Raw genomic sequence first — 15,047 nt, forward strand, 5'->3', positions numbered from 1 at the left:
ACTTGCTTCCACTGGGTGATTCAAAAAATGTTTTTTTATGTTTAATGTCCGGATGAACTTGTGTGTATCAATGTATACCTGAAATTTATTCATTTGTTTTTTAGGTGCACATTTCAGGCCTAAATTTAAGATGTTGATCTCCTTGTGGTCCAACGTCACACCGCTTAAATTGTAAATTCCGGTATTCACATGTCCCTCGGCCGTTTTTTTGGATTGCCTTGATCGGCCAGCCCTACATCCCCTCCTTCTCTTGGTGGGGGCCCTACGTTTGTACCTTGCATGTAGGGGGGTCCAAACTTTCCCCCTCCTTTCTGGTATTGTGTTCGGGGGTATCCCCTCTGTGTTCCCCGTTTCCCTCCCCTCCCCCGTTGTCCTAAAAAAGAATTGTTATATGATGGTGGATCATAATAGCCCTCATCTTCCAACCCAGCATATCTATTGTACAACGGGATTCCATTATTCCTATCCGAATAATGGTTCGGTGGGGGGTATTGTCTCCACTGCTGATGTTCCTGTGGGGGATGGTACCCTCTTGGTTCATCTCCTCTATATGGTGATTGGTAGTAATAATCACCTCTTCTTTGTGGGGTGTTATTCCTGTGAGGTCTTGGTGTTTGATAGTTATGCTCTCCCCTTCCTTGTCGTCCTGGTCCAGGTGAGTATCCATATCCTTCATTGTGGTTGTTATTCCTCACCTGGTGGTCACCATTATGGGTAGTGCCACTAGGCCCTTGTTTGTTCTTTTTCAACATGGTTTTTTGTCCACCTTCCTTCTGTGTAGGTTTGTATTGGGACTTTCCCACAGTGGGTTCTATTTCCTGACTAGGATCCTCGGCAGTGACTTCCTGGTTTTCACTATTATTGCTTTGCCAGGAGTAGATTTTGTTCGTCCTAAAATCATTCGAGTCCCTCGTGAATTTCTTCACCTTCTTTTTTTGTGTTTCACGATCTACCTTCTCTAATTTTATTTTCATTTTATTATTGAAATCTTTAACTTGGTTGGATTCCTTGATGGGTTCCAATTTCTCTTGCAACAGCCTAATGTTCTCATTAATCCTACCTAGTTTAATATGCTTTCTTTTTAAAACCAAGCTTTGTAGTTCCCTACCAGCTCTATTAAAAAATGCCAGCCATTCTTCCATAACTGATTTGTTCCGAGGCGCAGTGGTGGTTAATCGTGTGTATGTAGGACGTTACACTTAGAAGGACCGTTTATTCTTCTGATTCATATAGCCTTAGAATATATAAGTGAAATAAGGAAATTCTTGTTCAGTTATATATTATCAGGTAATAACAATAGATTTATTACTTTTTAGGACAAATATGTTCAATAATCCAGAAGTAATGGAAGCTTTTTTTTTTTTTTTTCTTTCTTTTCTTAAAACAAATATATTATTACCTAACTAGTTCCTAGAATTATGTTTTTGTTTATTCTAATCTGAAGCAATACAACCTCAATTTTATGAGTTAACATATCTAAACAGTTACATATGAATAAAATATGTAATTGTTTACTCTAAAAGGGTTAAAATCCCAAAATAATTAAAACTATCTTCATCAATACCAAAGTTATTAACAGTACCTTTCTAACTGAATTATTTAGCCTAGGGCAAGACTAACCATATACAACCACCCTGGAATAAATAATTTCAACAAAAACTATATTCTGCACTCCAACTAATGAAACATCATTTTGATGTCTTTTGACATAGCACTTCTCTCCTGTAAGCGGAAGATCCGTGTACCCCCATTAGCCCTCCTCATTCTCCAAACCATATTATGTGGGAGTGTGACGAAGGCACTTATTCCCCTGAGAGAGATATTTATTCTCTTTCACGGGTAAATTGTGATTACTTGCAAAAAATAATTTATACAATGTATCATCTAATCTCATATGTTTTTTGTTTACTCTTTACTCCAGAATTCACTGGTTTCTTTTCTATCTATTCATCTCTTCAGTCCACACAGGTTGATCTGCGCAGTCAGCTCTGCATAACAAAAAGTAAGTCAAAACTATTTGATCTATTGCCATGGCACCACTGAATATACTTTCCCTGAATGTTCAGGGAATAAATGTCCCTCAAAAAAGGACCAAAGCCTTCCGTACTTTCCATAACAAGAAGGCTCACATAGTATGCCTCCAAGAAACACACTTCACCAAAGATTCTACTCCAAAATATATTTCTCCTTTTTATCAACAAATTTACACGGCTTCTGCCTGTACCAAGCAAAGGGGAACTCTAATTGCATTTCACCGATCCACACCATTCACCTTATCATCAGAAATTAAAGACCCAGAAGGTAGATACCTGATACTCATGGGTTATATAATGGATACAGCAATCACGGTGATTTCCTACTACGCTCCTAACAAACAACCTACACCATTCCTCTCACATATATTACAAGTGATTAATACACACAAAATAGGAACAGTGATAATGTGTGGGGATTCGAACCAGGTCCTCCTCCCATTTCTAGATAAATCACCTTTTACACCATCCAAAATAACCTCTAGATTACCTTTTTCTCAACTTCTTTCCAAATACAATCTGGTAGATTCATGGAGAGAAAGTAACCCAATGAAAAAGAAATTCACTTATTTCTCGCAACCTCATCAAACCTTCACCAGAATAGATCATATTTTTCTAACAATAGGAATGATACCAGAAATTATTGCATCAGATATAATTCCGATTCCGTGGTCTGACCATAATGCAGTATACATTACTATAGCCTCAGCCATACCAAAAGCGCATGACCCAACGTGGTACTTACCGGACATAATGCTCATACACCCACTACATCAGATGGCCATTGAACAAGCTTTAAAGGAATACATATCAATTAATAATACAACAGACATCTCCCCAATAACACTGTGGGAAGCTCATAAGCCTGTCTTGCGTGGTACAATACAAAGACAAATGGCACTATTTAAACGGGAACGCAAAAATCTAGCAAAAAAACTAGAACTCAATTTTAATGCAGCCTACATATCATTTCAAGATAATCCATCTCAGAGTACAAAATCTCATCTGGAAAAATCTAGATTGGAATACGATCTATTTCTCACTGAGTCAGTTGATAAATCCCTCAAACGCTCCAAACACAATTTCTACATGAATACAAACAAACCAGGTACATATTTGGCTCGGGCATTAAATTCAACTAACAAATCTTTCAAACCAATACGTTTGAAATTATCAAAAAATGTTTACACTTGTAATCCAGTTAAAATAGTCCATAAATTTCACTCACATCTCGCAACTTTATACAAGACAAACAATGAATTTAATCCTACAGAGGCTGAATCCTTTTTCTCAAAAATAACCTTACCTGAGTTATCTCAGAATCAAAAAAGCAGTTTGGATGAGCCTATAACTATAGATGAAGTTGCTAACGCCATAAAAGACCTAAAACTTAACAAAAGACCAGGCCCAGACGGCTACTCGGCTTTATACTATAAAACATTCTCAGAAATACTCTCTCCCATTCTCACTGAAACTTTTAACAAACTTCTAGATGGACATTCTTTTCGGCAAGAAACACTAATGGCAATTGTTTGTATGATCCCAAAACCCCTTTCTGATGATACTTCCTGTGTGAATTATCGGCCTATCTCTCTGTTAAACCTCGATATTAAATTATTAGCAAAAATAATAGCAAAACGCCTCAATAGCATTATAGGAAAATTAATACATAGAGATCAAGTAGGCTTCATGCCAAATAGACAGGCAGGCGATAATATACGCAGGGCAGTGTTATTGGCACATATTGCTAAAAAACGGAAAATCCCTTTATCTTTTCTATCTCTCGATATTAAGAGGGCATTTGACACAGTATCCTGGCAATATATGCAATATTCATTACAAAAATGGGGTTTTGGACCCCACTTTTTAACATGGATCAAAGCATTATATAATAAACCCAAAGCCTATATAAAATATGCTGGATACAAATCTGAAGCCTTTAATATCGAAAGAGGTACCCGACAGGGTTGCCCATTATCTCCCTTATTATTTGCCCTTATACTCGAACCCATGGCCCAATATATCAGAACAAACCAAACTATAACTGGCATTGAAGTAGGAGGTATTACACACAAATTATGTATATTTGCAGACGATATATTACTTTTTCTATCATCACCACAGGTCTCTGGTCCTAACTTAATACCAGCTCTTGATGGATTTGCAGCCCTATCCGGCCTTATGATTAATCCTAAGAAATGCCTAGTGCTTAATATTTCACTCACAAACATGGAATTGATCCCGGCTAGGGCTGCACTCCCATTCACATGGGCAGAAAAATCAATCCCATATCTTGGAATTCATTTAACAGCCTCTCATTCTGACTTATTCTCAACCAATTATCCTCCTGTATTAAGACAGATCACAAATCTAATAAAACAATGGTCGCAACTTCCTTTATCCTGGATGGGGAAGATTAATGCAATCAAAATGACTATTCTACCCAAATTGCTTTATCTATTCAGAGTCCTCCCTATTCCAATTCCTTCCTATTTTTTGAGAATAGTACAAAAAAGAGCAACTTCGTTTATATGGGGCTCTTCTAAACCACGTATACCTATACACACACTACATCTTCCCAAAAATAAAGGAGGCCTGGGATACCCTAATTTTACTAACTACTACAGAGCGGCACATTTGGCCAGTCTGTCCAAATACCATGCAAAACAGGAAATCCCATTATGGGTATTTATAGAGGCTTCAGAAAATGACCCTCTATTAATATCAAATTTATTATGGCTTGATCCTAAAAACCGCTTTAAAATTCATAATCCCATAACTAAACACTTCTTATCTCTCTGGGATAAACTAAAAACCAAATATCAGTTACAATCTCCACACAATCCTCTCCTTTCTTTTATCAGAAATCCGGCCTTTTATCCGGCATGGATCTACCCAAATTCTTTTAAAGCTTGGACGACATCAGGCATTCAGACACTAAATGACTTCATAGCATCTAAATCATTCCTTTCATTCCCATCGCTTAGAGAAAAATATGATCTACCAAACTCTGAGATATTTAGATATCTCCAAATCAAAAATTTCTATACACCATTCCTAAAGGGGGATACACCATTATCCCAATTATCCATTTTTGAATCAATCTGTACAAAAGATCCATTTGCTAAAGGTACAATTTCATCACTTTATAATCAATTATATGGAGTACCAAATCTTAATAGACCCTCTTACGTTCAGAGGTGGGAGGAGGACCTGGGACGAACTTTAGAAGACACGGACTGGTCTAACATATGGCTCACATCTAAGTCATCTTCACCCAACATCTTAGCACTGGAGACAAATTATGAAGTCCTAACTCGCTGGTACCTTGTACCCACTAGAGTGGCAAAATATTCACCTAATACCTCAGCTCTTTGTTTTCGAGGATGCCCAGAAATAGGCATATATTTACACATATGGTGGACGTGCCCAGTAATCCAAACCTTCTGGAAGGAAGTCTTCGTGATTGCATCTAAAATATTTAAAAAAATAATACAACCAGATCCATATTTAACTTTACTTAATCTAAAACCGGAATGGTTAACACTCTCTCAATTCAAACTTATGATCCAACTAATAACGGCTGCAAAACAAACAGTGGCCAAGGCATGGAAATCTCCTACATTGGTACTAGCAGAAACAATTCACAGAATGAATAATACAATGTCCCATGCTAAGATGGTAGCCATCAATCAAAATCAAATTCCAAAATTTGAAAAACTTTGGCATCCTTGGATAAAACAACAGTTCCTGTCAAACTTCAATGACTCTGTCCTGTTGCCATAGTAACAGATTAAATGACTTACAGAGACACCCATTCTAAGGCTTCAAAGAGAACTAAAAAGAATAATAAACTGACGAGCGGGACAACCTTGTGGACCATACCTCTACCTTTCAACCCTTTTTCTTCTTTCTCTTTCCTTTTCTCCATCTTACGATTAAAGCTCATTATCAGAATTTATTTGACCTATATACACTCTACTTGTAAACAATATGTATAGTAGGTATAAATCATTTAAATACCTACAAAAGTAACTAAGGAAATTATATATATCTTTAATTTAGGTTTACGTGAACCCAATGTTTAATATTTGAAATTTCATGATATTTACCTATATAAACCCTACTGTAAAACAATGAGCTTACTTTATAGATCCTTGTAAACTTACTTTATGTATCTTTATAACATTGTATACTCAATAAACTTCTTTTGACAAGGAAATAGAGATTGGAGTGTATTAGTTTCCAGAAAATAGGCACAAATATTGTTCAGTGGCTGGACAGAGTTTCAATGCCAGTTTGACAAAACTGATGGTTTTATAGCTGTTTGCCTGGGGACAGGAGCCACACTTGGCCAGCATTTATTTTCAATGCCAGCTCTTAGTTAAGGAGGGGGTGCAGGGGGAGTTAGGGGGATGATTGGAGCTCAACTTTAAATGCACTTTCAAATTGTGCCTTTCTTTGATGAAATGCTGAATGTTTACAAATCTACAGCCCTCATTCTCATACAGTTCAAATTGACACTTCCTAGAAGTGTGGAAATGCATAGGCTCCCTTTTACTTACACCTGTCCCCTGTCACTGACTCAATGTCCCTTCTTGTAGCACAACCTTGTGCTTTTTACATAGGCTGTGCCCACAAGGGATTGCATTGCTGAACATTTGCATAGATCTCCGTGTAGGACTTTAAGCTAAAAGCTTCCAGCAAATAAACAAAACATCCTGAACTGGCATTCAACCAAGATCGTACCACCCACATGTAAGATCCCAATGTAAATAGACTCACAAGCTGGTGGTTGCAGGCTTAAATATAGAGAGTAGAGACAAGATGGTGGTTCCAAGAAGCGCACAGGCAACGTTTTCAGTGCAGAAGATTAAAGGAGGAAGGATACTTGAATACAGCAATAGTAATTAAAGAAAGGTAAAAATTATAATAAAGTCTTAGAGACTTGATAAAAAGTCTTAGAGACATTTTGTTAATTTAAAAAAAAATGTTTTGGCCTTTACTGTACATAGAGAGCAAGAAAAGTGGAAAACCCCTATCAGTTACCTTTTGCCAACAAACAAAAAACTGCAGAAAAAATATCAAATATTATTTTTTTTTGCAGATATTTGCAGATATAGAATCTTTACTTGAACATATAGAAATGTAAAATTAGTCCTTATTTTATATAAAACAATTTTTTTTATTTTAGGCTTATAATCGGCTTTTAATTGTATAGTAAGTTGACAAGTGGTTAATTCATGATAGTGCTCAACCTTTTTCTGTTCCTTATTGAAATTATTTGTTAAGTTGTAAAATGCCCTATATATATTTAGTATATAAAAATAAAATAAATAATATTATTTTTCTTTTCATGTAAAATGTTTACTTTACCTCTCTTGGCGCTTCAGTTTTGATGAATTCACAATATATTTTGTTTGCTTTAACAGGAAGTTGGCTTGGTGTTTTGGTTTTTTTGAAGTCCTCACAGGCCAACCAAAACTCTATGTTTTCATCACTAAATTCTGACTTCAAGAAATCTCTAAATGCAGTAAGCCCATCTATGGTGAAATGAAAATGAAGAAATATATTAAAGTGTTCAAAAAAGAAAAGGAAAAGATAAACTGCTAAAATAAAGGCAATATTGTAGTCTGTGATAATTTGCCCACGTTAATCAACAATTTACAAGAAAACTGAAAAGATGTTTGACCTGATCTGAGACAATGAACAATTGTTAGAAGATTTATCACACTGCATAACATCTGGTTATAACTGCAAACCCAGTGCTATAGCATGCCAATAAATGTTTGCCAGAGAATACCCAACAAGCATATTTACAGGAACTTTCACAACAAAGCATCAGAACAATTATTGCAATATGTACTAATTCAGCAACATACAGAAAAAAACTGAACTCTTCCTACATTATATACACACAGTAAGTATTGGTATACCACATTTAATAGTATAAAAGTGGACTTATCCACAAAAAGTAAAGATGTGCTGATTTATAAGGGATTTAAATAGAAATTATAGAAATATTCTGAAAACCTACCATTTGCTTTGGATAGCACTGCATTGGACACTTCTATACTGTTGTTTAACAGAAGCATGAGATCATCTAAGTCAGGGGTCATCAACCCCCGGGCCACGGCCCACTACCGGGCTGTGGCCTGTTTGCAGCCAGGCCACGAAGGCTGCACTGTCTGACAGGCAGCGATGGAGCGAGCAGAGAGATGACATCATCTCCCACTGCCTGCCCGCATCACCGCTGTTCCACCCTCACAGCAGGGCCGCTACACTGTTAGAGATGAGGCGAGCGAGTAGAGAGATGAGATCATCTCTCACTGCCCGCCTGCATCACCGCTCTTCCGTGCTCACAGCAGGACTGCTATACTGCTGGAGGTGAGGCGGGGAGCAGAGAGATGAGATCATCTCTCACCGCCCGCCCCCATCACTGCTCTTCCGCCCACACAGCGTGGCAGAACACCACTTCACTGCTGGAGGTGAGGCAGTGGAGCAGAGAAATGAGATCATCTCTCACCGCTCACCCCCATCACCACTGTTCTCCCTCACTACCCTTACTCCAGGCTTGCCTCTGAACTAGTGCACACACCTCTGTTGCCACCACTGCAGTGACAATCTTCATGTGGTGGCAGGTGATAATCCACATCTGGTGGCAAGGGCCAAAACACATCTGGTGGCAGGTGACATGGCAAGGGAAAAAACGCATCTGGTGGCAGGCAACGTAGCAAGTGACAATCCGCATCTGGTGACAGGCGACATGGCAAGGGACAAAACGCATCTGGTGGCAGGTGACGTGGCATAGGACAAAACACATCTGGTGACAGGCGACGTGGCAAGGGACAAAACGCATCTGGTGGCAGGCAACGTGGCAAGGGACAAAACGCATCTGGTGACAGGCGACGTAGCAAAGGAACAAAAGCATCTGGTTGCAGGCGACGTTGCAAGTGACAAGCTCCATCTAAAGGCAGGTGACGTGGCAAGTGACAATCCACATCTGGTAGCAGGCAACGTGGCAAGTGACAATCCGCATCTGGTGGCAGGCGGCGTGGCAAGTGATACTCTGCATCTGGTGGCACATTCTGAATTATGGTCAATTGAACTATTTCATTCTATATTACAATATAATAATAGAAATAATGTGATTCAATCATCTTGACACCATATCAACCATGGTGCCATGATGATTGAAGCGCTAACACCAACCATTGCCCCAATAAATTGCCAGTGAAAAGCCGCATACAAACCCCCCCCCCGGCCTTGGCACAATTTTCTTCCACAACGCCGGTGCCAAAAAGGTTGGGGGCCACTGATCGAAGTCACTGCTGCCTCTGAGTGCTAATCTCATGAGATATTCAGTGAAATTTGATAATGTCAATACTGTGTTGTCAACTGTTCCCATTGTTGGAGAGAAAGCTGTTACATAGTTACATAGTAGGTGAGGTTGAAAAAAGACACAAGTCCATCAAGTCCAACCTATGTGTTTGATTACATGTCAGTATTACATTGTATATCCCTGTATGTTGTGGTCATTCAGGTGCCCATCTAATAGTTTTTTTGAAATTATCTATGCTCCCCGCTAAAACCACTGCCTGTGGAATAGAATTCCACATCCTTACCGCTCTTACAGTAAAGAACCCTCTACGCAGTTTAAGGTTAAACCGCTTTTCTTCTAATTTTAGTGAATGGTCGTGTATCTTTTTAAATTCCCTTTCGCGGAAAAGTTTTATCCCTATTGTGGGGTCACCAGTATGGTATTTGTACATTGAAATCATATCCCCTCTCAAGCGTCTCTTCTCCAGAGAGAAAAAATTCAGTGCTCCTAACCTTTCCTCATAACTAAGGTCCTCCAGTTCCTTTATTAGCTTTGCTTTTTACATGTAGGAGAGAAGTGTTAGAATTGGCCTGGGTGGCAAGGGGTTTATTACCATAAGTAAGTAATATACATGTAGCACCCTTTACCTTAGGTAGGTAGGTGCTATGTGTAGTAGGTTAAATGTTGTGGGTTAAATGTATGCTGTGAGCTAGGCCTGTTTGTTTTGATCTGGGGGCAGGGGAGTGGTTTAGTATAGCAGTAGGTGACTGACATGTGCTTCAGCTCTTGGGCGCCTCCTCTGTTTCCAGGGAGAAGGTTCTGGAAAGGAGGCAGGACTGAGAGCTGGAGTGACATGGGGTGCATGTGGGAGCCCTGACCAATCCCCAATAAGGATTGGCAGGGGGCAGGCCTGCTGGGTGAGGAGTTGTCGGCTGGGTGAACTGGATGATGGAGTGTTAGACTGTCATGTCTGAGGGAACCCCATTTGTGGGGGGCGTACCTCAGGCGGGGAGCTCAGGGAGCTTCTCTTTACACGGTGATAGGGCGGTGTCCTGGAACAGGAGCTGGAAGAGACAGTTGGGAGCATGTCTGGAGAAAGTCATTCAGGAGGGATCCAGGCCAGGTGTCAGTAGGTGAAAGGCACCGTGGAAAGCTCTGGAAGAGACATGCCAGGAGTTGGATGTAGAGCCAGAGGGAGAGACTGTGGGTGCTGTGTGTCAAGTTGCTGCAGCCAGGAGGGCGGGCAGGATTTGCAATCGGACTTGCTGGAATCAATAGTCCATCAAGTACATTTATCCTTCTCAATCAATTCGGTTGCCACCACAAAGGGGTACTGCAGACCCTTGCCTGCAAAGGGCTATCAAGAAAAGACACTAGGACTTATTCAGAGTGAGGCCTATTCATGTGCTAATGGTGTGACAGGAGGCTAAATTTAGACAGTGAAGCAAATGCTCCAAAGTAGTGTGCTGGAGGAAGTGTGCTGAGGAAAAGACTGTCAAGTTTAGAGTCAAACATCTTTAAATTCTATAAAGAACTATGCATCTTATGGGCATCCCATGTCCCTTTTCCCCAACCAAGTTAATCCCCTAATTAAAACAACAAAAACAAGCAAGAGACTGTTCATTGACTGAGAAAGTGTGCCTAATGGATGTCTGACCAGCAGGGTGAAATGTGTGGATGCTGTAACACGTAGCAACCCCATGAGGGCACAGCTACAAACAAATAATTATAATATATGTAATTTTTAAGGTAATTTACTATATTTTCAAAATCTGTACTCAAGCAGGTGGCCTCCGGTCGTCTGTCCTCTGGGAAGTTTGGGGCGGCGAAAGAAGCTCCATAAGGAACTCTCCTCAGCCTCCTCAGTTGCCGCCCGCCCTAGCCTCCCTGCTGGCGATTCCGCTGGGGAGTTGGCGCCAGCTCTGCTGCCCCCAGTGGATCCTTCTCTCCCTGCGCCCGGCTGGGCGGGAGATTTGAATATGCCTGGTGATTCGGCTCAGGTAGTGATGTGTAGACAACATCTCCCTGCGCCCAGCGGGGCGGGAGATTCAAGTGTGCCTCACACCTCAGCCCCATTTCCAATGCCTGCACAGAATCTCCCTGCACCCAGCCGGGCGGGAGATCTGCATAGTTCACGGACCTCACACCAGCCAGGGTTGTTAGTACAGAATCCCCCTGCACCGGGATGGGTGGGGGAGTGGTATTTCCCCCAGATTGTTCCTGCTGTTTCGTTACCTCTTGGCGGACATGGTCTCCCTGTGCCCGGCAGGGCGGGTGACGTTTTTTCCGCGGCTACAATCCACCCGCCTCAGTTGCATCTTGCCCACCAATACCTCCCCGCGCCCAGCAGGGCGAGTGATGGTAACGCTGCTCTGACCTCCCTCACCTCACCGATGCCCAGGCACCTCCTTGCGCCCGGCTGGGCGGGAGGTCCCCGGGGTCCGCCTGCCACCACAATTCAGCCTTGTCTCCCCGCACCCGGCAGGGCGGGAGATGCCTACTCCAGGCCCGGGCTGGCAGCTGCACCCGCCCCGGGTCATCTGCCTGGAGTCAGCAGGTGTTCTTGTCGTTGTTCAGCCGCAGTCCTTGGCCAGTCGGACTCCTCAGGGTCGGTGGTCGGACCCCCTCCCCTGGATCTCTCCGTTAGTCACCACGGTCCTGCCGCACTCGGCCCCATCGCTCCTTCAGGCGATGGTCGCCTCAGACTCCTGCCTTCCAGGGCTGTTCCTGATAGAAATAATGTGATTCAATCATCTTGACACCATATCAACCATGGTGCCATGATGATTGAAGCGCTAACACCAACCATTGCCCCAATAAATTGCCAGTGAAAAGCCGCATACAAACCCCCCCCCCGGCCTTGGCACAATTTTCTTCCACAACGCTGGTGCCAAAAAGGTTGGGGGCCACTGATCGAAGTCACTGCTGCCTCTGAGTGCTAATCTCATGAGATATTCAGTGAAATTTGATAATGTCAATACTGTGTTGTCAACTGTTCCCATTGTTGGAGAGAAAGCTGTTACATAGTTACATAGTAGGTGAGGTTGAAAAAAGACACAAGTCCATCAAGTCCAACCTATGTGTTTGATTACATGTCAGTATTACATTGTATATCCCTGTATGTTGTGGTCATTCAGGTGCCCATCTAATAGTTTTTTGAAATTATCTATGCTCCCCGCTAAAACCACTGCCTGTGGAATAGAATTCCACATCCTTACCGCTCTTACAGTAAAGAACCCTCTACGCAGTTTAAGGTTAAACCGCTTTTCTTCTAATTTTAGTGAATGGTCGTGTATCTTTTTAAATTCCCTTTCGCGGAAAAGTTTTATCCCTATTGTGGGGTCACCAGTATGGTATTTGTACATTAAAATCATATCCCCTCTCAAGCGTCTCTTCTCCAGAGAGAAAAAGTTCAGTGCTCCTAACCTTTCCTCATAACTAAGGTCCTCCAGTTCCTTTATTAGCTTTGCTTTTTACATGTAGGAGAGAAGTGTTAGAATTGGCCTGGGTGGCAAGGGGTTTATTACCATAAGTAAGTAATATACATGTAGCACCCTTTACCTTAGGTAGGTAGGTGCTATGTGTAGTAGGTTAAATGTTGTGGGTTAAATGTATGCTGTGAGCTAGGCCTGTTTGTTTTGATCTGGGGGCAGGGGAGTGGTTTAGTATAGCAGTAGGTGACTGACATGTGCTTCAGCTCTTGGGCGCCTCCTCTGTTTCCAGGGAGAAGGTTCTGGAAAGGAGGCAGGACTGAGAGCTGGAGTGACATGGGGTGCATGTGGGAGCCCTGACCAATCCCCAATAAGGATTGGCAGGGGGCAGGCCTGCTGGGTGAGGAGTTGTCGGCTGGGTGAACTGGATGATAGAGTGTTAGACTGTCATGTCTGAGGGAACCCCATTTGTGGGGGGCGTACCTCAGGCGGGGAGCTCAGGGAGCTTCTCTTTACACGGTGATAGGGCGGTGTCCTGGAACAGGAGCTGGAAGAGACAGTTGGGAGCATGTCTGGAGAAAGTCATTCAGGAGGGATCCAGGCCAGGTGTCAGTAGATGAAAGGCTCCGTGGAAAGCTCTGGAAGAGACATGCCAGGAGTTGGATGTAGAGCCAGAGGGAGAGACTGTGGGTGCTGTGTGTCAAGTTGCTGCAGCCAGGAGGGCGGGCAGGATTTGCAATCGGACTTGCTGGAATCAATAGTCCATCAAGTACATTTATCCTTCTCAATCAATTCGGTTGCCACCACAAAGGGGTACTGCAGACCCTTGCCTGCAAAGGGCTATCAAGAAAAGACACTAGGACTTATTCAGAGTGAGGCCTATTCATGTGCTAATGGTGTGACAGGAGGCTAAATTTAGACAGTGAAGCAAATGCTCCAAAGTAGTGTGCTGGAGGAAGTGTGCTGAGGAAAAGTCTGTCAAGTTTAGAGTCAAACATCTTTAAATTCTATAAAGAACTATGCATCTTATGGGCATCCCATGTCCCTTTTCCCCAACCAAGTTAATCCCCTAATTAAAACAACAAAAACAAGCAAGAGACTGTTCATTGACTGAGAAAGTGTGCCTAATGGATGTCTGACCAGCAGGGTGAAATGTGTGGATGCTGTAACACGTAGCAACCCCATGAGGGCACAGCTACAAACAAATAATTGTAATATATGTAATTTTTAAGGTAATTTACTATATTTTCAAAATCTGTACTCAAGCAGGTGGCCTCCGGTCGTCTGTCCTCTGGGAAGTTTGGGGCGGCGAAAGAAGCTCCATAAGGAACTCTCCTCAGCCTCCTCAGTTGCCGCCCGCCCTAGCCTCCCTGCTGGCGATTCCGCTGGGGAGTTGGCACCAGCTCTGCTGCCCCCAGTGGATCCTTCTCTCCCTGCGCCCGGCTGGGCGGGAGATTTGAATATGCCTGGTGATTCGGCTCAGGTAGTGATGTGTAGACAACATCTCCCTGCGCCCAGCGGGGCGGGAGATTCAAGTGTGCCTCACACCTCAGCCCCATTTCCAATGCCTGCACAGAATCTCCCTGCACCCAGCCGGGCGGGAGATCTGCATAGTTCACGGACCTCACACCAGCCAGGGTTGTTAGTACAGAATCCCCCTGCACCGGGATGGGTGGGGGAGTGGTATTTCCCCCAGATTGTTCCTGCTGTTTCGTTACCTCTTGGCGGACATAGTCTCCCTGTGCCCGGCAGGGCGGGTGACGTTTTTTCCGCGGCTACAATCCACCCGCCTCAGTTGCATCTTGCCCACCAATACCTCCCCGCGCCCAGCAGGGCGAGTGATGGTAACGCTGCTCTGACCTCCCTCACCTCACCGATGCCCAGGCACCTCCTTGCGCCCGGCTGGGCGGGAGGTCCCTGGGTCCGCCTGCCACCACAATTCAGCCTTGTCTCCCCGCACCCGGCAGGGCGGGAGATGCCTACTCCAGGCCCGGACTGGCAGCTGCACCCGCCCCGGGTCATCTGCCTGGAGTCAGCAGGTGTTCTTGTCGTTGTTCAGCCGCAGTCCTTGGCCAGTCGGACTCCTCAGGGTCGGTGGTCGGACCCCCTCCCCTGGATCTCTCCGTCAGTCACCACGGTCCTGCCGCACTCGGCCCCATCGCTCCTTCAGGCGATGGTCGCCTCAGACTCCTGCCTTCCAGGGCTGTTCCTGAATCGGATTCTCCGCCGGGTCTTGCTGCTGGTCGCCCTTCATCGGCTCTG

The 15,047-nt window shown here is 43.3% G+C and overlaps 1 protein-coding gene across 3 annotated transcripts in view; it reads right to left on the minus strand.

The window, feature by feature from the left end:
* RGS21 (regulator of G protein signaling 21) overlaps nucleotides 1–15,047 on the minus strand; it is a 302,653-nt gene that overhangs the window by 84,025 nt on the left and 203,581 nt on the right. For all 3 annotated transcript variants that reach the window (XM_073592774.1, XM_073592776.1, XM_073592775.1), the window contains exon 3: nucleotides 7,410–7,576. In XM_073592774.1, coding sequence (XP_073448875.1) covers nucleotides 7,410–7,576 — 167 coding nt within the window. The remainder of the gene's footprint in view (nucleotides 1–7,409; nucleotides 7,577–15,047) is intronic.

This window comes from Aquarana catesbeiana, linkage group LG07, assembly GCF_042186555.1.
Source record: "Aquarana catesbeiana isolate 2022-GZ linkage group LG07, ASM4218655v1, whole genome shotgun sequence".
Classification (NCBI taxonomy): domain Eukaryota; kingdom Metazoa; phylum Chordata; class Amphibia; order Anura; family Ranidae; genus Aquarana; species Aquarana catesbeiana.